General features: G+C 43.8%; 1 protein-coding gene across 1 annotated transcript in view; it reads left to right on the top strand.

Annotated features, from left to right (window-relative positions):
* The window catches only part of TMC2 (transmembrane channel like 2), an 83887-nt gene that overhangs the window by 5584 nt on the left and 51482 nt on the right, over nt 1-26821 (top strand). The window contains 3 exon segments of the mRNA XM_007195813.2: nt 9612-9933; nt 12736-12888; nt 24075-24165. Of these exon segments, the coding sequence (XP_007195875.1) occupies nt 9612-9933; nt 12736-12888; nt 24075-24165 (566 nt within the window).

Below are 26821 nucleotides of genomic sequence, written 5' to 3'. Positions count from 1 at the left end.
ATTTGATTTCTTTCATCAGAGTTTTGTAGTTTTCCTCATATAGACCTTACATAGTTTGTTAGATTTATACCTAAGTATTTCATTTTTTGGTACTAATGTAAATGATGTTTTGTTTTTAATTTCAATTCCAATTTTCTCATTGCTGGTATATAGGACTTTGGCATGTTAAATTTTTTTTTAAAGCAGCAATAAATATTTATCATTGCATACAGTTTCTGTGGGTCAGAAATCTGAGGATGGTTAGCGATATGGTTCTGACTCCTGATCTCTCAAGAGGGAGTGGGTGAGATGGTGGCTGGGGCTGTAGTCTCATCTGAAGGTTTGGCTAGGGCTGGAGGATCTGCTCCAGTCACATGGCTGTTGGCAAGATGATGCTGGTCAATGGCAGGAGGCCTCAGTTCCTCCCCACGTCGACGTCCCCCTAGGGCTGCTTGAGCTTTCTCACAACATGGTGGCCGGCTTCCCTCAGAGCAAATGAGCCGGTTGCTTGGGGGTTCCTCCCATCTTCCTGGGCATCAAAGTCCCCCACCAGCATCCGGAAGGCACCCTAGTTGTGGGGAGATGCAAACTCCACGTCTTCCCACACAGCCATCTTGACTCACCCCCCACTGCCACCCACCGCGGCACGTTAGCTTTGCATTCTGCAGCCTTGCTATAATCACTTTTTAGTTCTAGGAGGGTTTTTTGTGGATTCGTTGAGATTTTCTACATAGATAATAATATAATCTGTAAACAAAGACAGTTTTATTTCTTCCTTTCCAATCAGTATACCTTTTATTTCTTTTTCTTGTTTTATTGCATTAGCTGGGACATCCAGTAAAATGTTGAATAGGTAAGAGGGAACATCCACATGTTGTTCCCAATCTGAGGGGGAAAGCATATAGTTTCTCACCATTAACTGTGATATTAGCTGTAGGTTTTTTGTAAAAATTCTTTATCAGGTTGAGGAAGTTCCCATCTACTTTTAGTTTGCCGAGAGGTTTTATTATGAATGGGTGTTGTATTTTTTCAAATGCTTTATCTGAATCTATTGATATGATCATATTATATTTTGTCATTATCATGTTGATATGATGGATTATATTAATTGATTTTCTAATATTGAATCAGTCTTGCATACCTGGAATAAATCCTACTTGGTTGTGGTATGTTATTCTTCATATATATATTTTTGTTTTGTTTTGTTTTTTCTTTTGCCATGCCATGCAGTTCCCTGACCATGGATTGAACCCTGGCCATGGCAGTGAAAGCCTGGAATCCTAATGACTAGGCCACCAGGGAACTCTTAATTTGCTAATGTTTTATTGAGGATGTTCATATCTATGTTCATGAGGGATATTGATCTGTAATTTTCCTTCTGTGTAATGTTTTTGTCTAGTTTTGGTATTAGAGTAATGCGAGCTTCATAAAATGAGTTGGGAAGTATTCCCTAATAGAAATTTTATGGAAGAGATTGTAAAGAAATTATATTTCTTGTTTAAACATTTGGTGGAATTCACTAGTGAAACCATCTGGGCCAGGTTTGGGGTTTGTTTGGTTGGTTTTTGGCTTGGGTTTTTTTTGTTTGTTTGTTTGTTTAAGATTAATTGTTGATTCAATTTCTTAAATAGATATAGGCCTATTCAAATTACCTATTTTTTTCTTGTCTGAGTTTTGGTAAATTGTGTCTTTCTAGGAATTTGTCTATTTCATCCAAGCTGTCAGATTTATAAGCATCAAGTTTTTCATAATATTCCTTTACTACCCTTTTAAAGTCCATGGATAATAGTGATGACTACTTTTTCATTTCTGATATTAGAAATTTGTGTTTTCTCACTTTTTTTCCTTGGTTTGCCAGACTAGAGGTTTATCAATATTACTGCTCTTTAAAAAAAAAAAAGCTTTTGGTTTCATATTTTCTCCATTGCTTTCCTGTTTTAAATTTCATTGACGTCTTGTTCTAATTTTCATTATTTCTTTTCTTCTGCTTACTTTGGATTTAATTTGCTCTTCTATTCTAGTTTCACAAGGTGGAAGCTTGGATTATAGATTTTTAAGTGTCTTCTAATGTATGTATTCAGTACTACAATTTCTCTCTAAGCACTCCTTTTGCTGCATCCACAAATTTTGATAAGTTTTATTTTCATTTAAATTTAATTCAAAGTATTTTAAAATTTCTCTTGAGACTTCTTTGTCCCATGTGTTATTTAAAAATGTGTTGTTCCATCTTCAAATATTTTGGTATTTTCCAGTTATTTTTCTGTTACAGATTTCTAGTTTAATTCCATTGTGATCTTACCTCATACTTTGAATAATTTCTATTCTTTTAAATTTGTTAACATATGTTTATGGGCCAGAATGTTATCTATCTTGGTGAATGTTCCACGTGAGCTCAAGAAGAATGTATGTTCTGCTGTTGTTGGATGAAGTGTTTTATAAATGTCAATTAGATCCAGTTGATTGATGGTGCTGTTCAGTTCAATTATGTCCTTACTGATTTTCTGCCTACTGTATCTTTCAATTACTGATAGAGGTGTGTTGAAGTCTCCAACTATAGTAGTGGATTTGTCCATTTCTCCTTGCAGTTTTATCAGATTTTGCCTCACATATTTTAGTGCTCTGTTGTTAGGTGCATACATATGAAAGATTATTTTGTCTTCTTGGAGAAATTACCTCTTTATCATTATGTAATGCCCTACTTTATCCCAGGTAATTTTCCTTGCTTTGAAATCTGTATGTCTGAAATTAGTACAGTTACCCTAGCTTTCTTTTGGTTAGTGTTAGCATGATATTGTTTTCTCCATCCCTTTACTTCTAGTCTATATGTGTCTTTATATTTAAAGTAGATTTCTTTTTTTTTTTTAATTTAAATAAATTTATTTTATTTATTTATCTTTGGCTGCGTTGGGTCTTCGTTGCTGTGCGCGGGCTTTCTCTGGTTGCGTCGAGCGGGGGCTACTCTTCGTTGCGGTGGGCGGGCTTCTCATTGCGGTGGCTTCTCTTGTTGCAGAGCATGGGTTCTAGGTGCGCAGGCTTCAGTAGTTGTGGCATGCGGGCTCAGTAGTTGTGGCTTGTGGGCTGTAGAGCGCAGACTCAGTAGTTGTGGCGCATGGGCTTAGTTGCTCCACGGCATGTGGGATCTTCCAGGACCAGGGCTCAAACCCGTGTCCCCTGCACTGCCAGGTGGATTCTTAACCACTGCGACACCAGGGAAGCCCCCAGAGCTTTCTGAAGTTGTAGCCATTTTCAGAGAGCGTAGACTGCACAGCCGCCTCGAGAGAACTTGACTGAATGGAGAAATCACCGACGCGAGACGACCGAGCGTGCCTAAAGTAGATTTCTTGTAGACAACATATAGTTGTCTTTTTTTATCCACTTTGACAATCTCTGTCTTTAATTGCTTCATTTAGACCATTGACATTTAAAGTGATTATTGATATAGTTGGATTAATATTTACCATATTTGTTGCTGTTTTCTATTCACTGCCCTTGTTTTTTGTTCCTATTCTTGTCTTCCACTCTTGTTCTGTGTTTTGTGGTTTTGATTGAGCATATTATATGATTCCAATTTCTCTCCTTTTTTAGCATATTATACTAAATACTACATTTTCCCTTTTTTTAGTGGTTGCACTAGAGTTTACAGTATACATTAACAACTAAGCCAAGTCCACTTTCAAGTAACACTATACCTCTTCATGGGTAGTGCAAGTACTTTATAACAGAGTGTTCCCAATTCCTCCTTCCCATCCCTTTAACATTGCTGTCATTCATTTCACTTATCCATTAGCTATAGTCATCTAATATATTGTTGCTATTATTATTTTAAAACTCTTATCTGTTAGATTAAGAGTAAGAAACATAAAAGATTTTATATGCCATTTGTTTGTTCCTTCTTGAATGCTCTTTCTTTATGTATATCCAAGTTTCTGACCTACATCATTTTCCTTCTCTCTGAAGAACTTATCATCTCTTTCAAGGCAAGTCTAGTCAATTTTTGTTTGTCTCAGAAAGTCTTTATTTCTCCTTTATGTTTGAAGAATAATTTTGCTGGATACAAAGTTCTAGACTATGGGGTGTTTTTTTTTTCCTTTCAGCACTTTAAAATATTCCACTTCACTCTCTTCTTGCTTGTGTGGTTTCTGAAGAGAAATCATATAATTCTTATCCTTGTTTCTCTAGAGGTAAAATGAGCTTTTTTCTTCCCCCTTCTGTCTTCCTTCAAGATTTTTTCTCTGTCTTTGATTCTCTGTAATTTTAATACAATATACTAGGTGGAGATTTTTTGACATTTGTCCTTGTTGGTGTTCTCTGAGCTTCCTGGATCTGTGGTTTGGTGGCTGTCATTGATTTTAGACAATTTTCAGCCATTATTACTTCAAATATTTCTTCTATTCCTTTCTCTCTTTCTTCTCCTTCTGGTATCCCCATTACTCTATGTTGCACATTTTGTAATTGTCTCACAGTTCTTTGGATATTTTGTTCTATCTTTTTATCCTTTTTTCTATTTGTTTTTCAGTTTGGGAAGTTTCTATTGACATATCTTCCACTCTACTGATTCTTTACTTGACTATGATCAGTCTACTAATGAGCCCATCAAAGGCATTCTTCATTTCTGTTACAGTGTTTTTGGTTTCTATCATTTCCTTTCAATTCTTCTCTAGAGTTTCAATCTCTCTGCTTACACTACGCATCTGTTTTTGTATGTTGTCCACCTTTTCCATTAGCTCTGTTAGCATATTAATCATAGTTATTTTAAATTCTTGGTCTGATAATTCCAGAACCTCTGCCAGAGGACTCAATTTCCTTTAGTGTCCTTGTTCTTGTCTCTCCTGTTGTTTTGAGTTTCCCTAGGAACTCCTTTTTTTTTTTTTTTTTTTTTTGAGTCTGAGCTTTGCAGTTCTTTCTGTTGTCATCCCCTGTTATTATACTGGAGTCCTGTTTATGTGGTGGTGAAGTATGGGGCAGGAGAAGTGCTATAATCCTATGACTAGATTTCAGTCTTTAGTGAGCCTGTTCCTCTAGGCTGTGACCTTCACAAGAGCTTCTCAGCCTTCTCCCCCCAGCCTTTGGTGACACAAGAAGTCTAGAGGTGGCTGGAGTGGGGGTATTTCCATTCCTCCAGGTCAATAAAGCTGGTAAACTCTGGTCAGTTAGGCTCACTCTGGTAAAATAGTTTCCCTGGAGCATAGGTGTAAAGGAAAAACTCTGGTTTTTTTCTTTCCCACATAGGGAAAAACCCAATTCTTCCCTACTGTGAGTTTCTTCCCTATGTGTCTCCTTTACTACTCACACAGAACACTTCACTTCTGATATTTCTTGTCACCAAATGTATGGAAGTTTTCCCTTACAACAATGTGACACTAGCTGGGTGTCCCACAGTATAAGTCAATTCTGACGCTACCTACTCAGACCCCACAGGCTTATTTCCCCAAGACTGCAACCTACCCCCACTTCAGATACCAATCACAAGCCCAGGTCCTTCTGACCAACCAGCTATAGATGCAAGGTTCCAAAGACCCCCTCCTTGGGTTCAATTAATTTGCTAGAGTGGCTCACAGAACTCAGAGAAATATTTATTTACATTTACCAGTTTATTAAAGGATAAAATAAAAGATACAGAGTAACAGCAGATGAAGAGATACATGAGGCAAGGTCTGGGAGTTGGAGTGTGTCACCCTCGCAGTATGTGGATATGTTTACCCATCAAGAAGCTCTCCCAACCCACTGTTATTGGGATTTTATGGAGACTTCCTCACATAGGCATCATCAATTCTTAACTTCATTTCTAGCCCCTCTCTCCCATCTTGAGGATGGGGGTGGGGCAGGGCTGACAATTCCAAGCTTCTAATCATGGGTTGGTCTTTCTGGTGACCAGCCCCCATCCAGCCATTCAGGAGCCCATCAGAATCACCTCATTAGAAGAATAGATGTTCCTAGTGCTCTTAGGATTTTACAAAGAGTTTAGGACCTCTGTGCCTGGAACTGGGGACAGAGACCAATATATATTTCTATTATCTCACAACAGGCCTTTGTTAAAGAGAACAGGACACTCTGGGTTACTTTTCATATTTAAAAATGAGTACTTTCCCCTCCCACTGCTGGAAGCACCATGGATTTTCCTCCAGTCTTCACAGTGAGAACCTGCTAGTGCTCCCAGGAGGTAAAATTCACGAAAGTGTGCCCCCTCCTCCAAAGACTGGGCCCCATAGTTTTTAACTCTCAAACTAGTACACAATAAGCCTCCAGCATTTCATCAATTACAGTTTGTATTCCTACCAGTAATAGCCATGCTTTTTATCTTCTATATTCTGATCCTTTGGCACCTTGAGGCTTTGTTGACCCTGGAGGGACAGCCCTCCCAGTTTTAGCTAATTCTTAGAGATAGCAAACAACTCATCTGCAAGCTTTCCTTTCGTATGCAAACCAACCAACCCAGAGTTTATAACCTCAACTTTTATCAGGCTCATACTCTGGGCCTCTATCCACCCGCCCTATTCACCCCAGGGCCTGGTACCAGACAACTAGGGAATGCCCCTATGCTCCAGGGCCCACTGAAATTATCCAAATTAGCCAATCCTAACCCTGTTTACCCTGCCTCACCTTTTCCTTTCCTTAGAAACCATAATAAAGGCTCTTGCCCACATTTTTCCTCTCTGCCTTGCTACTGACTGAACATTGTGCTTCCTCATGTGGCCCTATGTGACATGGTGTTGCTTGGGATCTGTAAGTATAAAAACCTCTTCCTCCATGACAGTCATTTCCATGTCTGAGTATTTTACCATACCTAATTAAAATAAGTCCTGAATACTCTCCCTTTAAGCACTACAAGCCCTGGCTCCCATGGAGGGCTTCTGCTCAAGGTAAGCTATGATTCTCTGCCTCTCCAGTTTGCGGACAGTAGCTTGCCCTACAAACTCAATTCTCTGATGGATCTAAGAAGAATTGTTTTTCAGTTTGTTCAGCTTTTTTCTTGTTGGTAGGATGGAGCTTTTTACACATTGGAGTGAAACCCAGAAGTCCAATCATTCCATTTTTTACCTATTTTCTCTAACTTCTTAGCCAAAGCAGGACAATTCTTTTTCCAGTATCCTTTATGATTACAGTTTCTTGAAGTATCTTTATCAAGGAACTCCGTCCATTGGGTTTGGAATACTGAATGAGACCTTTATAAAAGCACAAAACTGACCATGTCACCTCTGCTTAAAACTTTTCTGGCGTCCTTCCTACCCACTCACTACCTAACCCTGCCCTATACCCACTCGCTGCACACACACACACCCACACACACTCTATTTTCACTCTAGGTCTCAGCTTAGAAGTTTCTTTCTCCAGAATATCTTCCTCAGGTTTGGGTGAAGCCCACCACTGTGCTTCTTGGATTCTACCAGTATCCTAGTTTGAGATCCAAGAAGAGAACTCTGGATAGTTTATCTCTGAACCACAGAGCAAATTCTGTTTGCTAAATCCAGCATGCTCCCCTTACATCACACTTGTATAGATATTATCTCAGTTGAATTTACCTACCACACTTTGAGATAGATGCCTATAGATAAATCAGGTCCCCTGGAAGCAGAGCCTGAGATGGGGATTCTTGTGCATGTGATTTATTGAAGGCAGCTCTCAGGAGACAAGGAGTAAGGGAAGCAGGACAGATCAAGGGAAGGAGCTGAGCAAAGCTGTGTGTTCAGCTGGGGTCTAGCCTCTGCCTGATCCCATGGGGACCTCTGGAGAGTGAATGAACCACAGACTTGCTCTGCCTGTAGGCCAGAGGACTGGACTTTTTGTACCCCATATCAGCTAGCAATTGGCTGTCAGCTGACTTGAGGAGAGGGGAGGGATGTAAACTCCCAGACATTTCCCAAGATGGTTTCCATCAACCATGGGCTCCCTTGGAAAAGGAGAAGCTGTGAACTGTAAGAGCCAACATGCATAGCAGCTAAGGGACAATGCCACAGCCAGATAATGGAGATCTGGGTAGACCACCAACAGCATACTCATGAGAAAACTGACTCAGAGAGGACAAGAAACCTGCCCAGTGTTACCGAGGTAATAACCAGCAGAACAAGGTTTCAGGCCCAAATATCCAGACTCTGAATCCCCAGCTTACTCTGCCCAAATCCACCAGTGACCAGTTTTGGTTGCTGTTTCACGGGGTGGCTTGCTTCTCAGAATGTAAAGCTCAAGGGTCAGGGAGCAGCGAGGAAAACTCTCTGTGGCTGTTACATTGCATGCACAACCTTGAGAGGCTGGAAAAGGAGTGGACAGAGGCAAGAATTTGAGAACCTGGGACTCCTTGTCCTGGACTCCATCACTGATGGGACTGCTGCTGGGGATGCTGGGTGACGAAACTCCACTCTGCCCTGCCCTGCCCAAAGTTGGGGCTCTCACAGCTCTGTTGGGAAAATCTCCCTAGTCATGGCAGAAAAGCCTGGATGGGGAGCCACTGTGAAAAGTGAGAACCTGTGCTCTGCAGCCAGATCAGGTTCCAGGTGATGCCCACATAGAGCACAAAAATGGCAAGGCAGGCTGGAGGCGGGAGGGAAGGAGGAGGGCCTTTGTTGAGTACCTCTCATGAGTCAGACCCTTTATTCCTGTTTTAAATTAACCTAACTATGTAGGGAAATAGTGGCTACTAGAGCCATTTTACAGGTGAGGAAACTGAGGTGCAGAAAAGTTAAGTAATTTATCTGTGATCACAGAGATAAGTAAATGATAGAACTGATATTTTCAGGCAGACTGGCCTAGCTCCAAACCTGTGTTCTTTATACAAGTAAAAAGATCTTATTTCTGGATAAGAATATCAGAGTAATGACGTCCGTTCTCAGAAGTCAGTCACTGTGTCATGTTCATTAACAAGCTGATGGAGTAGTAACATCCCCATGTTAGAGATGAGCTGAGACTCAGAGAGGTTAAGTGACTGGCTCAAAGACACCCTGCTAGTAAGTGGTGGAGAGGTTGCTTATGAATACCAGAACCTCATTACAATTTTTCCTGCATTTAATGTGTAACTGCCCAGATGGGATAGTTGTGCTTATTACACTAGGTGTTGGGCAAGCTGTTGGGGAAAGTTCACACTGTAGAGTAGATTCTGCTCAGCCGGGCCATTTGCCAGTGCTATAAAGTCATGGTTTAAAATAACAGCAACAACGTGGGAGCAGCGCTGAGGCACAGGATGGGAACCGACTCCACTGCTCTCACCAACCCCCCCACCCCGCCCCATCCCTTCCCTCATGCCAGGTGGGGCACATGAGGGGACAGCCCTTGGAGAATGGAGCCAGCAGGCCCTCCGCATCTCAGTCTTCCAGCCTTACCAAACAGAGGCTCACGCTTGGCCTCGGCCCTGGGCGTCAGGAGAGGACTGAGCTCTGACCCAAGGGACTGCACCCCCAAGCAGAGGAAGGCATGTGTCTGGGTCTCTAGCTGAGGTTTAGGTGAGAGTGTGGGAGTGCCAGCCGGTCAGAGGAGGGAGACATTAGCTCTCAGCCGAGACCAGAGGCTCTGTCTGAAAGAGGTGGCTTTTGGAACCAATAAGCTCCAGGAAGCATCTTGAACATCTGATTTCTCACAGCTGGGGGCACTTTCCTGGGGTCGAGGCCCGTGAGGCCAGAACTGTTCATTCCCTGCCCCTGCAGGTGACAGGTCCGGGAGGAGACCCTCGAGGAAGCGGACTTACAAAGCCAAGAACGCGCCGGGCAGGCGCCAAGCCCCACCTGGCCAGAAGGAGCAGGCCGGGGGCAGCCCGGGGTCGGGGTCTCCCCGGAGGAAGCAGGCAGAGCGCAGGGGACGACACAGAGAGCAGCTGGGGGAACGGGAGCGAGGCTCGGCAGAGAAGACCTGCGGAGGGAGGAGGAAGAGGGACGGGAGAGCTTCCCTCAGGGAGCACCAAGCACCTCCAAAGAAGGAAAAGGAGGTGCCGAGGAAGGAGGAGATGTGGAAGCAGCTGAAGAAACACAGGTATGTTGTGACCAGGCTTCAGGCGCGTTTCAATCCGCGCTCTCCCTCTCCTTCCAGCCCTGCTTCCTTCCTTGATACGGGCCAGGTGCCGTCTTCCCCCCTCATTCTCTTCCATAAGCGGGCGGCCCCTGCTCTCTTTTCTTTGTCCCTGCCTTTGCCCCTGCCAAGCTCTTCGCGGCTGGGAGCGGAACCGGGATGAGGATCACAGCCATCTCAGGTTGAGTGGCCACTGCACACTCTCCGACTCAAACCCCTCCTGGAGCGCAAGTACAAGTGGAGCTCTGAGTGGGGAGGTGACATGGCAGCAGGGTGAGAAAAGATCCCAATTCTCCTCAATTTCAGCTGGTGACTCACCACAGCTCTTGATGAGGAGCTGAGAGAAATGAACAAAATTGGATTTAGGAGTCATTCCAGGGCTTAAGCACACCATTTCCTAAGCTGACCTGTGTCCTCTTCTGTGAAATGTGGCTTTGATCTAGAAGAACTTCAAAAGTTCTACCAGCTCTGAAATTCTAGGATTTGGGGGTTTGATTTACTTGCTGTGTTTCCTTTGTTCCATTAGCATCTGCATACAGGGGTTAGTAGATAGAGCCAGTTTATGGAATCAGCAAGTTGGGATTTTAGTTTCATTTTTTGCTACCAATTTTGATGGGACATCTCCCTCTCTTTGCCTCCCTCTTCCACTTTACTTTGCATCACTTCTCAGGATGTTTTAAGAATCCCCATTGATAATGGGCTGGGAGGCTTTGGAAACAGAGATACCAGGACTATGGCAAAGAGCTGATGCTCCTTCCCATGGTTTCTAATAAACCTTCCTTGTCCACACCCTCACTCAGGTGTTCCACTGTACATCTCCAACTTTACAGAGAGGAAATTAAGGCCCACAAAAGGGGCCACTGATTTCTTCTGTCACCCCCGCCAGCCATCCCTGGCTCAGTTAGGGCTTTTGTCTACTGTCTGGTTGTCCCTAGACCTGAGCTAACAGGGTAAAGGGTGCATGGTGTCCTTAGCAACTTAGAGAGGACTTGAATGCATTATTGACAGGCCCCAGAGTGTCCGGAACTTTAGAAGGAGGTGGTCCCAATCCTGTCTGGATGGCAGATGCAAAGTAAGGGATGCAGACAAGGACTCATTTGTACCATTTTCAGCTGAGTGCCATGGCAGGGCATAGAGAGATGAAAAATATCCAGTCCTGTTCCTCAGAAACTGACAGTCTAGCAGGGGAGGTAGGACATGGGCATCAGCTATCACAACACAAAGCAGAAGGCAATATGTATGCAAGAAAGGATTTGACGAAGAGCATGTTGTTGGGAGGCTGGGGTTCCTCCACGAAGAAGGTAAATATTTCAATAAGACTTTGAAGCCCAGATGGAATTTGAACAAGCAATGACTGAATGTCCCACCCCCCCTACCACCACCCAAACTGAGGGAACAACTTATGCAAAGACTCAAAGGCAGATATCCTGGGGTGGTGGGGATGGTGAGATATGGCAAAAAATCCCCGTGCTCTAGGCTTTCCAGCATTTAAGAGCTAGGGTCCCCCCCACCTTCTCCACCTCACTCCTGTGACCTCTCCTTGCTCCTCAGGAGTTGATCAGAAGCTAAACTCACAGAGGCAAACTGGTCTCTAAAACCTGTGGTAACCCAAGCCCACATCCTGATATTTCCATTTATCAAACGTGCTAAAAAGGCTGCCCAGGCCCTTCTCCAGCCCCTCCCTCACCCCCTGTCAGCTGCTGCCATCTCAGCTGAGAGTCAAGCCTTTTCATGAGTGAAGGAGGCTGTGAGTAGCACAGACAAGAACTTGGATTTTGTGGCAGGCGAGCACACAGTCTTGTCTGGGAGATGGTGAGGGTCGTACCCTCCAGCTGGAAGGTCTCTGCAGCTGTGCTGTTCCATACAGTAGCCACTAGCCACATGCTAGGCATTTGAAATGTGGCTGGTGTGACTGAGGAACTGAATTTTTAATTCAATTTAATTTTAATCTGATGTTAATACCACTGAGTTAAAAATTTTACTTAACTTGGACAGACAGATGTAGTTTTGAAGTCGATTTAACTTTGAAGCCAAAGCATTTCTTCTGGGAAAAAAAAAAAAAAAAAGACAAACTAGTTTTGTCAGTGCAGATGTGAACATCAAAGGAAAATTATATTCTGTTACTTTATTCATTTACAAGGAAACTTTTAAGTATGTCTAAAACAATTTGGATATGTAAATCTACTTTTTCAACTAAATTTTATGAAATCCAAGTACAGATTAAATATGTTCAATGAAAATTTTGTGCCTGAATTGACATCCACGGTGAGTACAAGATGAACACTGGGTTTTGAAGACAGTACAAAAAGACTGTAAAATGTCTCATTAATAATTTTTACACCGATTATATTACTGTAATTATAAATTATAAATTTTTCATATACTGGGTTAAATGAAATGTATTATTAAAATTAATATGTCCATGTCCTTTTACCCTATTAATATAGCGACTAGAAAATTTAAAATTACGATACATGGCTCACATTATATTTCCACTGGTCAGCCCTGCACGAGCGAGGGTGTGCAGCGCGGGGAGGACTCAGAGGCGTGGAGTTTGAGGAGGCAACCCTCGAGGGGCCCTGGGCTCCAGCAAGAGGAGTGGCCTCCTCTGCCAGGTGGGGGGAGTCGCGGAGGGCTCTGAGCGGCACAGGCCTGTGTGGGCGGGAGCTGGGAGTGTCCTGCGTTGGGCTCCTCACATCCCACAGTGCCCCCGAGGACCCCCGCCGCCTCCTCACTCCCCTCTGCTCCACCCCGCCTCTGCTCCAGGTCATCCTCCTCGGCCTCCAGCACCTCCGGTGGGGAGCCTCTGTCTGAGGAGGAACTGGCCCGGATTCTGGAGCAGGTGGAAGACAAGAAGAAGCTCATCGCCACCATGCGGACCAAGCCCTGGCCCATGGCGACGAAGCTGGCGGAGCTCAGGTGAGCAGTGGTGGTCGGCCAGGGCCCTCCCCGTCCAGAAGACTCAGCTCCTCTGATGGGCGCGGGAGTCCCTTCCTCCTCTCCACTCCAAGGGGGCTCAACAAGAAGGGGGGTTCACCCTCCCACCCTGCTTTGGTCACCTCATCCCCAGCACGCAACTGGCCATCGGGCCCTGCCGTTGGCCAGCACCGAGCAGGGCCTGGCGGAAGACAAGGAGGATCGTGGCCCTCCGGCTACGCACCCCCCTCCACTGCCAGGCCACCTCTCTGTCCCGCGCCCCATCTGGTGGCTTCCGCACCTCCCTCACAACCAAAAAGACATGCCTTCCTTGGGGGCGGGGGGGGACTTTCCATGACCCCCATCTCAACAAGTTCAGACCTCTTTTGTGTTCTCTAAGCACTAGAATCTCTCCCCGTGTCATACACTCACCCTTGAAGTGTGGAGAGCAGGCGGAGGGGCTGTCTTAGCTACACTTGTGTCCCAAATGCCTAACACAGGGCCAAGCTTGCAGTGAGGTTCCGTGAATATTGCCTGGCCTGGTGCCCACGCCCCTGACTCCTATTTGCAACTCAGCTATTTCCCTGGTTTCCATATCATGGGCCAGCCCACCATGCATTTTACGGCTCTTGACTCTCTGCTGCAGTTTTGAGAGAAGGGCAGGGCGTTTTTCCTAAAAAAGTCCCATTCAGTGTTACCATCTTCCCCCAAGTCCCACCTCGGTCTTTCTGCCACAAGATTGGAATGGCTCCCTTCCTCCTTCCCTCTGTATAAGAAGCCATTTTCCCTGGTTCCTCTCACACCTGATTTTCCTCATTGCTCAAGTCAAATGCCTCGCCCTTTATTACATAGAACAATTTGGCAGACATATCTATATGTATTTTTTATAAATTTATTTATTTATTTATATTTATTTTTGGCTGTGTTGGGTCTTCGTTTCTGTGCGAGGGCTTTCTCCAGTTGCGGCGAGCGGGGGCCACTCTTCATCGCGGTGCGCGGGCTTCTCACCGTCGCGGCCTCTCCCGCTGCGGAGCACAGGCTCCAGACGCGCAGGCTCAGTAGCCGTGGCTCACGGGCTTAGTCGCTCCGCGGCATGTGGGATCTTCCCAGACCAGGGCTCGAAGCCGTGTCCCCTGCACTGGCAGGCAGACTCCCAACCACTGCGCCACCAGGGAAGCCGTTGGCAGACATATTTTGACGTTCAGCCTCACTGTGTCTCGGAGGCACAGCAAAGATGCTGGCTGTGCAAACCCTGACTAGGAAGGAGCCTGGTAAACAGAGCTTACTCCACTGTCTTGCAAATTATTACGTTGTCTCCAACTCAGCTGCAGGAAGAAATGCCTCCCTTCGGTGCCTCCAGGCCAGTGCTGACCAACAGAACTTTCTGGGATGATGGAAATGTTCTAAATCTGTGCTAATAGAGTAGCCTCCAGTCACATGAAACTAGTGAGCGCTTGAAAAGTAGTCAGTGCAATTGAGAAACTGAATTTCTGTTTTATTTCCATTTATTTAAATTTGTCATCACAGGTGAATGGTGGCGACAGTTTGGGCAGTAGGTACGGCTTCAGGCAGCAGGCTGTCTGCCTTCCCAGCTCCCTTTTTCTGAGTCTCTTCTCCCTGCTCCCCCAGAGCCGAGTTCTTCCTCCTTCCATCTGTCGGTCTAACAGAACCTCACCCCCACTCTGGTGTCACCGGAACACATCTTTTATTAACAGTGGAAAAAGAGCAACCTTGATGCTTATGGAAATGAGATCTCCAGCTGGCTGGAAGTCTCTGGGACATGAAAATCCCTGAGGGCCATTCAGCTGCCCTGAGGAGAAGTCTGCATCTCCTCCAGACCTGGGGGCAGGGTTCCTGCTTTTGGTGGGGGTGGGAAGTGGCTAAGGCCCTAGAAGCTGAAAAGACTCTTGTCTCTCCCACTGGAGCAGGTCTCCCCTCCTTTTCCCTCTTGCAAGACTCCTTATCCCAGACTCAGGCTCTCCAGCCTCTGGGTCTCAGCTCCACTGGTGCCTCTGCCCTCCCACCTGGCTAGTTCCTACCCTCTGAGACTCAGGCCAGGTGTCCCCTCTGCAGGGAAGTCCCCATTGCCCCTCCCTGCATTCAGGCTGAGTTAGTTACTGCCTCTTTGACCCCTAAGGCCCTCACTTGACTCGATGCTCTTGTTTGCAGAGCTGTTTCTTTTTTTTTTTTTTTTTTTTTTATTTTATTTATTTATGGCTGTGTTGGGTCTTCGTTTCTATGCGAGGGCTTTCTCTAGTTGTGGCAAGCGGGGGCCACTCTTCATCGCAGTGCGCAGGCCTCTCACTATCGCGGCCTCTCTTGTTGCGGAGCACAGGCTCCAGACGCGCAGGCTCAGTAGTTGTGGCTCACAGGCCTGGTTGCTCCGCGGCATGTGGGATCCTCCCAGACCAGGGCTTAAACCCGTGTCCCCTGCATTGGCAGGCAGATTCTCAACCACTGCGCCACCAGGGAAGCCCTGCAGAGCTGTTTCTTATTCATCTTTTAATATTCTTTCTTTTTTTATATATTGCCAACATTTGCTGAGTGCTCCCTATGTGCCAGGCACTGTTCTGAGTGCTGGGTGTGTAACAATTCATTTAATCCTCATAATCACCCTTTGATGTAAGTACCATTATTATTGCCCCCATTTTACTGATGAGCAAACTGAGACACAGAGCAATCTAGTAATTTGTCCAAGGCCAAACAGTGAGTTTAGTGATCTGGCCAGAATTTGAACTCAGGAATTCTGGCTCCAGAACTTGCACTCTTAAATTGTAACTGCTTCTCTAGGATTACTAGACATTCTAGAATACACCCCTTTGCCTCCTGTATGATTTCCTCTTCTGGCAGTAAAGTCTTCAGTTGCAGATCTGCAGATAGCATCCCCAGACTACAAATTTTTTTAGAAGCAGTGGTGTGGGGACCCCAGTCTCTGACCCACTCAGGCAGCTGGCACAGTTGTTGTAGACAATCAAAGAAGGATGGCAAGGCATAAAGAGCAACAGCAGGGAATTGGGGAAGCCTGTCTTCACACCTCTACCATACCTGGTGGTTTGACTAGCTATTCAATCCCCCTCAGGCTGGTTTCCTTCCCTTAACCTCTCTGGGCCTCACAGCTGTCTTTTATAAAGTAGGAATAATAATATCTACCTGCAGAGTTGTTCTGACAAATAAAAAATATTTAAGTACCCAGCATATAATATGCAATTAATAGATAGTAGTTATTGCTATTAAAGCTTGAACATCTTGTTCCAGACACTGTGCTGAACCCTGAGAGATGAGGATGGGGAACAAAGATGAATCAGAGAAGACATTATTAATGTACATCATTAATAATGACACGAGGCAGGCTGTGATGTTGGCAAAAGAGTTTCTAGTGCCCATGAGTCAGGGATGTTTGCTTTAATCATAGAATTAATCAGGTATGTCACTCAGCTTTGTCAGAAACCTAATGTGTTAGAAAATTACCCAAAGTGAGATCTGAAGAATTCCACTTCTAGGAAGATGGAGTAGATATACTTCTCCATAGTCTTCCCACTAAGTACAACTGAAACCCTGGATATTATGTGTAAAGCAAACATAAGAGACTCAGAAAGGTGGAGAGAAGAAAGGCAGACTGGCTAAGGACCTCGGGGTCAAATGAATGACAGAGTATTGAGTTCCAATTTTCCTTTTTGCCTGTATATCCAGACTGGATATTGGAGAAGCTGGCTGCCCCCAAACACTAACAGACACACACAAAAGCACCTCAAGAAAAGTCTGCTGTCTCTAGCCAAAGGACCAGAAAAGGGACAGCCTGGGAAGACAGAAGACTTGTAAACAATAACAACCCTACTCCGGCCAAACACCATAAACAAATGAGCAGCTGTAGCCCCAGCCTGGCAGCAAAAGCCAAGTGGAGAAGCCTACATTTCCTCCCTTGCCAGGCTGTAACATGGTGCCCCTAACACCCCCATCAAATGTCAGAGAAGGCCAAGTGAGGAGCAGGGACTCTCATCCCCACTGGGCAGTAATGAGCCCTCCCTCTCCCTGTGGTGTCAGTGGAGACTACATGGGGAGTCTGAACTTTCATCACCACCTGACAGTAACAAGGTATCTCTTCAAGCCAGGAGGATATGAGTGGAAGGCTTGTGGGAGCCTGAACTCCCATCCCTGCTCAGCAGTAACAAGGAGCTCCAGCCCAGCCCCAGGTATCAAAGGAGGCCAAGTGAATAATCTGGACTTCCACCTAGAAGTAAGCAGGCAGCATCCCCCTTCACCTACTGGAGCAGTGTCAGAGGAGGCCTGCTAAAACACAATATTTAAATAAGATCCAGATTCTCATAACATAATATCTCAAATTCCAGGCTTCAGTTGAAAACTCACTCATCATACCAAGAACGAGGAAGATCTCAAGCTTGAATGATAAAAGATAATCAACAGATGCTAACATCAAGAGGACATATATGTTAGAATTATCTGACAAAGATTTTAAAGAAACCATCATAAAAATGTTTCAGGGCTTCCCTGGTGGCGCAGTGGTTGAGAATCTGCCTGCCAATGCAGGGGACACAGGTTCGAGCCCTGGTCTGGGAGGATCCCACATGCCGCGGAGCAACTAGGCCCGTGAGCCACAATTACTGAGCCTGCGCGTCTGGAGCCTGTGCTCCGCAACAAGAGAGGCCGCGATGGTGAGAGGCCCGCGCACCGCGATGAAGAGTGGCCCCCACTTGCCGCAACTAGAGAAAGCCCTCGCACAGAAACGAAGACCCAACACAGCCATAAATAAATTTAAAAAAAAATTAAAATAGCTTTAAAAAAAAAAATGTTTCAGTGAGCAATTATGAACACATGAAACAAATGAAGAAATAGAAAGTCTCAGAAAATGAATAGAGGATATAAAGAAGAACAACTGGAAATTTTAGAAGTAGAAAATATAGTAACTAAAACTTTTTAAAGCTCAATGAATGGGCTCAACAGCAGAATGGAGAGAACTGAGTAGAGAATCAATGAAAGTGAAGGTAGAACAAGACAAATCAATCTGAACAACAGAGAGAAAATAGTCTGGGGAAAATAGTGAACAGAGCCTCAGGGACATGTAGGATTATTATAAATGATCTAACATTAGTGTCTCCTCCAAATCCCTAGATGATGAAAGAAAAAAATGGAGTCTCAAAATAAGAGAAAGAGGGTGAGACTGAAAAAGTCTTCAAAGATATAATGACTGAAAATTTCTCAAATTTGGCAAAACTTACAGATTCAAAAAGCTAAACAAAACCCCAACAGGATAAATCCAAAGTAATCCATGCCAATATACATCATGGTCAAACTTCTGAATACTTATAAGAGTCAGAGAGAAACAATGCATCACTATAAAGGAAAAACAATTAGAATGACAGCAAATTTCTCATCAGAAACCATGGAGGACAGAGGAGGTGACATAAAGATTCTTCAAGTGCTAAATGAAAAGAATTGTCAGTCCAGAATTCTATATCCAGCAGAAATATCCTTCAGGAATAAAGGAGAAATCAAGACATTCTGAGATGAAGGAAAACTAAAAGAATATGTCACCAGCAGACCTACCATAAAGTATAACTAAAGGAAGTTCTCTAAACATAAAGGAAATGGTAAAAGAAGGAATCTTGGAACATCAGGAAGGAAGAACATGGTGAGAGCAAAAATCTTGGAAAATACCATGGATTTACCTTCTCCTCTTGATTTTTAAAATTATGTTTGACAGTTGAAGCAAAACTTAAAACACCACCTAATGTGGTTCTCAATAATGCAGATGAAATAGTTAAGACAATTATAAATGGGGAGAATAAAGGGACATAAAGAGAAATAAGATTCTACACTTCATTCTAAATAGTAAAATGCACCAGTGGATTTTGATAATACATAGAGATAGCTGGCTAGCTAGCTAGCTAGGTAGACAGATAGATAACAGATAGATGGATGGCAGATAGAGATAGACATATAGTAATACCTAGAGCAACTATTGAAAAGGCTATACAAATCGATATACTCGAAAACACTGTAGGTAAAACAACATGGAATCCTAAAAAATATTCAGGAAGACAGGGAAAAAGGAAAGCAGAAATGAAAAACAGAACAAACAGAAAACAAGAAATAAAATGACGTGTTTAAACTGTAACATATAAATAATTACATTACATGTTAGTGGTCTAAATACATCACTTAAAAGACAGAGATTGGCAGACTGGATTTAAAAGATGACCCAGGGCTTCCCTGGTGGCGCAGTGTTAAGAATCCTCCTGCCAATGCAGGGGACAAGGGTTCGAGCCCTGATCTGGGAAGATCCCACATGCTGCAGAGCAACTAAGCCCATGTGCCACAACTACTGAGCCTGTGCTCTAGAGCCTGTGAGCCATAACTGCTGAGCCCGTGTGCCACAACTACTGAGCCTGTGCTCTAGAGCCTGCGAGCCATAACTACTGAGCCCGTGTGCCACAACTACCGAAGCCCGCATGCCTAGAGCCCCTGCTCCACAAGAGAAGCCGCTGCAATGAGAAGCCCACGCACCGCAACAAAGAGTAGCCCCCACTCGCCACAACTAGAGAAAGCCCACGCACAGCAACGAAGACCCAACACAGCCAAAAACAAAAATAAATAAAATAAATAAATTTATTTAAATTAATTAATTAATTTAAAAAAATAAAAGATGACCCAACTAAATACAGTCTATAAGAAACTCACTTTAAATATATCATATGTTGAGAGTAAAGGGTGGAAGAAAATATACCATGCAAACGTTAACCAAAAGATAGCAGGAGAAGCTATGTAAATATCAGACAAAGTCAATTTCAGAGTAAAGAAAATTACCAAGGACATAGAGAGACACTACATAATGATAAAAGGGTCAATCCACCAAGCAAACAGGACAATCCTAAATGTATATGCACCAAAGAGATCAGTGGTTTGGATTCTACAGAGTATTAATTTTCCAGTGCTACGTAATAAATTACCCCAAAACTTAGTAGTTTAAAACAATAATAAACACTTATTATCTTCTGTTGGTCAGAAATTCCAAAGCAGCTTAGCTGGGCAGTTCTGACTTGGAGTCTCTCATAAGGTTGAGTCAAGGTGTTGGTCAGGGCTTCAGGCTTCAGATGACTGGGGCTGGTGAATCCACTTCCAAGGTTGCTCACACAAATGGATGACAAGTTGGTTCTGTTTGTTAGTAAGCGCCTCAGTTTCTCTCCATACAGGCCTCTCCACAGGCTGCTTGAGTGTCCTCATAACATGGCAGCTGGCTTCCCCCAGAAGAGGGGGATTTCAAGGGGGAAGTCACAATACCTTTTATGTCCTAGTCTCAGAAGTCATAAACTGTCACTTCTACCACTTTCTATTCATTGGAAGCACATCGCTAAGTCTGCCCTGCATTCAAGTGGAAGAGAATTCAATTCTTTTTTTTTTTGGCTGCACCACTTGGCTTGTGGGATCTTAGTTCCCCGACCAGGTATTGAACCCAGGCCCTCAGCAGTGAACACGCAGAGTCCTAACCACTGAACAGCCAGGGAATTCCCCAGTTCTACATTTTAAAGGGAGGAATGTCAAATAAGTTGCTGACATAGTTTAAAACCACCACATATGGGAAGCCAGGCATGCTTGGTTAAACTCAACTGCCCTTAAATTGATTCAGTGACTCCTCTAGAACGGATGCCATCACCTGGCTCTTCTGAATTTCCACTTAGAGTGAGCTCAGCCTCTGTTTGATCTTTGTCTCCACAACTGAAAAATAAAAACTGCTTCAGGACAGAGGGAGACACCAAACCAACACAGCCCAGATCACCTTCAACCTCTGACCACCTCCAACCTCTAGCCACCTCGCTTTGGCCACCTGTATTCCCTACCTTTGTCTGGTTGTCTTCTGGATTTCAGGCTGGCTGATACATTCTCCCAACGTTCTGCATGGGACAGCAAAGCTCTGTGAGGATGCCATCAAATGCAGGCTGCCCTGTGTCTATTTATACCTCTGCATCTCAAAATTAAGTGTAATTTTGAATCTGATCTCCTTCACCAGGGGGTAGTTTTTGGAGGTATGTAGTCTCTCTGAGAGATGCTTTGGATCAACTTCAGAGTATTCTCATTGTGGAAGGCTGCATTGCTGAGCCCCTTGTCCAGACCCCTGGGGAGCAGAAGTCTCCTCACAGCAGCCCCCTGGGCTAGGAAAGAATCCTATCAGCTGCCCACTCCAGGAGCTGCTGTTTCCCCAGAAGGAGAAGGGTGACTGCCTGATAAATGAAATTGCTGTGCTTACATGGCATGCATCCACACGTTTAAGTCTCATAACATTGTCCCCATTTCTAGATGAGAACTGACACCCTGAGAGGCACAGAATCCTGCCTGGCTCTCTCTGGCACTAAAGCCACACAATACTCCCCTTCTCTCCCAGCAGTAATTGCTGGCCACCCTGACTGTGTCTTCCAAACTGTTATTTGGGCCCCTTTATCGACAAGGAGGGTCTTTCTAGGGCAATGTGAGGGGCTGCTGAAGTGCTGTCTGTGGATGGCTGCCCAGGAAAGCCTTGCCTCAATGGCTTCCTCCTCTCCTGAGTGTTGGAGGGACCTGAGGGGTTGCTAATCACCTGCCAAAAGTGACCTTGAGATCCAGGCCCCTAGAAGTTTCCACAAAGCAAAGGATCTCTCTTCTTTTGCCTTTTTACTTCATTTACCACACACCATCTGGTTTGAGGAAGAGGAGAGATGAGCTTGAAGGAAGTTCCCCATTTGGAAGGAGGGGACAAGGAGGGGACAGAAGCACCCTACAGAAGTAAGATTTGCAGAACTGTTCGGGGAAAAAAAAGAAGTAAGATTTGCAGGGAATTAATTCCCTGGCGGTCCAGTGGTTAGGCCTCCACACTTGCACTGCCGAGGGTGCGGGTTCAATCCCTGGTTGGGGAACTAAGATCCCGCAAGCCATGTGGCACAGCCAAAAAAAAAAGTAAGATGTGCAAAACTGTTGGAGGGGAGGGGAAGAAGTAAGATTTGCAACAGTTGGGACGTGCAGTGCAAGAGCCAGTATTTCCATAAACCAACTACTATCTCTAGTAAGAAGAACACTGATCACGTATGACATGTTTAAAGGGGTTTGCTGTAAAAATGTTAGTTGTGATTATTTATATACTTTCAGTGGACCCAAAAAAGCTTGCTGTGTCCATCATAACTGTTAGATCAGTTGTTCTCTTTGCAGTGAATGGTCCTCAGAATTTGCACCCAGCGTTGGGCAGGGCCCTCTGTTCTCCTAAGGGCTCTCTGGGCATCTGGACACAGTCTGGACATTGAGAAGAGAAGCATTTGGTGCCAGGCTCAATGGCTCAGGCATAAGAGCTGGCCCTTACTTTTTTTTTTTTTTTTTTTAATTTATTTTTGGCTGTGTTGGGTCTTCGTTTCTGTGCAAGGGCTTTCTCCAGTTGCGGCAAGCAGGGGCCACCCTTCATCGCAGTGAGCGGGCCTCTCACCATCGCGGCCTCTCCCGTTGCGGAGCACAGGCTCCAGACGTGCAGGCTCAGTAGTTGTGGCTCACGGGCCTAGCCGCTCCGCGGCATGTGGGATCTTCCCGGACCGGGGCACGAACCCATGTCCCCTGCATTGGCAGACAGATTCCTAACCACTGCGCCGCCAGGGAAGCCCTACTTTTGAGAATTTTTATCAGAAGTCTTCAAATCTTAAAAGTTGTCACATTTAAATTCACAAACCTCAAATGCTTAGCAGTCTCTACCCACTCATAAGATATAGGAAGAGGACAAAAATATGAATTTCATGAAAGCATTCTTTGGTGTCTTGGAGTCGTTGGTAGTCACAGATAACTCACTGCCAGAATGAGTGCTGCCTAGGGGGAAAACAGGGGCTGACCCCACAAAGGAGTCTTAATCCCATACAATCCAGTTTTTGACCCTGGACTCAGAAGCTAGACAGTTGGCCTTATTAACATTAGGACATCATTGAGACATCCTAATAAAACCAACCTTGGGGTTAACCCCAGGTTAGAATGTAACTTTGACAGTTGTCAACTGCCTGCGTTTGCACTTTGGAGGTGGTGTCGGTTGTTTTGCCAGCAGGGGGCGCTGTAACAACAGCAGCCAGACACACAGGACCCAATGTCTTCTTCCACCCACCCTGAGAAGGACTTCATTCTTCATCTACTTGTGTGGGTTTATCCAGTGGTTCCTGATAAACTGTTTCTGTGGGGGGATGGATGGGGGAACCCTGATTTGGAGCACTTGCTGAATCCCATAGTCTAAATACTCCCAACATGGCCGATTTCAAGCTACCAATAGTTTAATAATTTGTTGGCCAAGTTCCAGAATATTTAACAATCGGTTCTCAGAAGCCAGCCCTCACCAGCTCCAGCACACCACCCAGAATATTTAACAGACAAACCCATCCATGTGTTTCTCGTGCAGTCTTCCTTGGATGTTCACTCACTCATCCAGCGTTCATGCACTCCACAAATACCTACTGACTGCTGTACTGGTTTTTTTATTGCTGCTCTAACAAATTACTACAAGCTTAATAGTTTAAGACAATACTCATTTATTAGCTCACAATTCTGTTGGTCAGAAGTCCAGCATGGTGTGGCTGGATTCTCTGCTCAGGGTTTCACCAGGTTAAAATCAAAGTATCAGCAGGGCTGTGATTCCCTCCCACCTGGGACTTGAGGTCCTCTTCCAGGTTCCCTGACTTTTGATAGAAATTCATTTTCTTCTCTTGCTTTCCAATGTGGCATCCTCCAGAGGGGCCCCAGCAACAGAGGGTGGAGAATTCTCTTCTAATTTCTCTGATTTCCGCTTTTGCTGCATCTCTCTCTGACTCTTCTGCCTTCCTCTTCTTTTTCTAAGGGCTCACATGATTACACTGGGCCCTTCCAGATATCCAAGGTAATCTCCCTGGTTTCAAGTCAGTAATCTTAATTACATCTGCAGAATCCTTTGTGCCATTCACCAAGGGGCAAAGGTCATGGGAGCCAAAATTCTGCCTACTGGTGCCTACCATGTTCCAATCACTATTCTTGGCATTTGGGAAACTTCAGTGGACAAAACAGACAAAATGCCCTGCCTTCGTGGAACTTACATTCTAACTAGGGATATAAAACACTTAAGGCTTTCAGCCACATATACACCCTCATAGTTCAGATTTCTTTTGCTTGGGTGTTAATTGAATTTCTGCCTTTTTCCCCCATCTAACCAGGGAGGCCCAAGAATTTGTGGAGAAGTATGAAGGAGCCTTGGGAAAGGGGAAAGGCAAGCGACTCTACGCCTATAGGATGCTGATGGCTAAGGTGTGTGGTGCAGAGGCCGCAAACCTGTGGGAGGACTTGCTCAACGCCTGAATCTGGGTGACCATCACAGTGCCTGCCCAGCTGCACCATTTGTGTCCACCTCCCCCAGAATCCTGAGCGTGAGGTCCAGTCAACCATTCCAATTTATCCAGGAATGGAAACCAACTGTATCCTGTCCATTTCTCTCTACTTATCTGTGAGGGCTTCAGTATACTTGAGACTTGTTTCCTCTCCAGTGAAGAACTAAACTCACAGAATTAATGATGTTGAATCCACTGGGATCTTATTTTCCAAACCCCCAAATCAAGACTTTGATTTGGTGGAGACCCAGAGGGCCATGGTGTAATCAGGGTCATACAGAAGGATAAGAGTAGTGTTGATGGGGCATTGGGGGCAGCTCTGGTTTATTGAGTTATGCCATAACCTGAGCTTCTGATTCAGGCTAGGGTAATGATCTCTAATTGGATATTTAATGTGGAACTTATGGAAGTATCCTTCCTTTACCTACTGATCTGAAAAACTATCATTTTCATTCACTTAATTCTTATATAAGGCCTTTTGTTTTGTTTGTATATAATGCATTTTGTTTTGTTTTGTTTGCATTCTTTTTTTCCACATGCATTTTTCAAATCACTTTGCCAAGTTCCAGTATAACCCATTGAGATTTTGATTGGAAATTTTTTAAAATCCTTGATTTAATTTGGGAAGACTTATCTGTACAATATTTAGTCTTTACATCTAAGAATACCATATACTTCTCGAACCTTATTTTTATATCCTTCAGCAAAGTTTGTCATTTTCTTCATATAGATCTTTTCCATGTCATATGTTATTTCTACAAAATTTATGTTTTGGTTGCTTTTGTGAATGGAATCATTTTTCCATTTATTTAATAACTAGAGATTCCTGTCTGGTTCCCCTATTGTACTCCCTTATTAGTTCTAATCATTTTCATCTGATTGTGTATGTAAAGGTGTTCTTCTTGGGTTCTTCTAAATCATTCCTGTTCTAAAGTGTGGGTTAGCAATCCTAGAATAGTTTCAATTGATGTTGATGATAATAGGTCTCTTTGCTTTTCCATTACTTTAATGAAAATGGCTCTACTGTTTCACACTAAGTTGATGGGAGTTGTTGCCTTGAAATAGATTTTCTTTCTCACAATAAGAAATTATCCTTCTATTTCTAGTTTAATGACTTCCATTTTATTGGAAATAGATGTTAGATTTTATTAAATACCTTTCCCTTCTGTTCATAAACTTACTTTTATCAGGCACATCTGATTTTTCAAGTATTTTATTTACAATTTTTACATAAATTTTCATAAGATTGATTTGAATTTATGTGTGTACATACATGCACACACACTATCTTGGCATATTTTAATATTAGGGGTGCACTTGCTTTATAATATTAAACGAATAGCATCACCTCCTTTTTATGCTATAAATCAGTTTGTAGAGCATGATTTTCATTTTTTTGGAAATTTGAAAGATGACACCCTTAAAACTGTACAGATCAGGAAGCATTTTATAGAATATCTTGATAATTTTTTTTTTTTTTTTAGAAATTCACGTTCTTTTATTTATTTTATTTATTTATTTATGACTGTGTTGAGTCTTCGTTTCTGTGCGAGGGCTTTCTCTAGTTGCGGCAAGTGGGGACCACTCTTCATCGCGGTGCGCGGGCCCCTCACCATCGCGGCCTCTCTTGTTGCGGAGCACAGGCTCCAGACGCGCAGGCTCAGTAATTGTGGCTCACGGGCCCAGTTGCTCCGTGGCATGTGGGATCTTCCCAGACCAGGGCTCGAACCCGTGTCCCCTGCATTGGCAGGCAGATTCTCAACCACTGCGCCACCAGGGAAGCCCTTGATAATTTTTTAATGTTTTTCCAATTGGTGTAGTCAAGTTTTAACTTTTTCTTGGGGCCATTTTGATATTTTATATTCTTCCCCAAACTTGATCATTTCATTAAGATTTTCATATGTATTAACAGAAAGCTTCATATAGGTAGTCCCATAATTACATTTTACATATGTTGAGTTTTAATCTTTTTTATTCCTAATTTTATTTTTTCTTCCTTTTCAGTTATAGTTGCCTGACAACTATCTATGGGTTATTTATTAATTTTATCTAAAAACCATTTACCACTTAACAACTGCACACTCAGAACTTTTTTCCCAACTAAGGAATGTGTTCTTCAAATATACCTGATAAATGGTCTATTCAATCGTGTTTCTATTCTAACAGTTCTAGCTTCTTTGTTAGCAGAAGGATGGCTGCCAACTCTCCATTCTTTGTATTTACCTTCCTTCATGGATTTTAATTCTTTGCTTTCTCTCTCTTTGCATTCTCAAAACTTTCTCAGGTTTATTCTCAATATCATTGGATCAATTTTCTTCCGTCTCAAAGTGTAATGTTCATTTTCATTTTATTACTGAACTTTTAGCAACCTTGTAATCAATCCTTCCATACTTCACCTGTAACTTTTTTTTTTTTCTCCCCCGGCCACGCCATGCAGCTTGCAGGATCTTAGTTCCCCGACCAAATGCGGAGTCCTAACCACTGGACCGCCAGGGATTTCCCCTTCTGTCTTCTTTTTTAACTCTCTAAGTGCTAACCTGTACTCTAGAAGCCATATTTTTTGTATCCTACTAAGA

The sequence above is a fragment of the Balaenoptera acutorostrata genome, chromosome 15, assembly GCF_949987535.1.
Source record: "Balaenoptera acutorostrata chromosome 15, mBalAcu1.1, whole genome shotgun sequence".
Taxonomy (NCBI): Eukaryota; Metazoa; Chordata; class Mammalia; order Artiodactyla; family Balaenopteridae; genus Balaenoptera; species Balaenoptera acutorostrata.
Note: the sequence above shows the minus strand (reverse complement) of the source record. Positions and strands in the feature narration are given on the sequence as shown.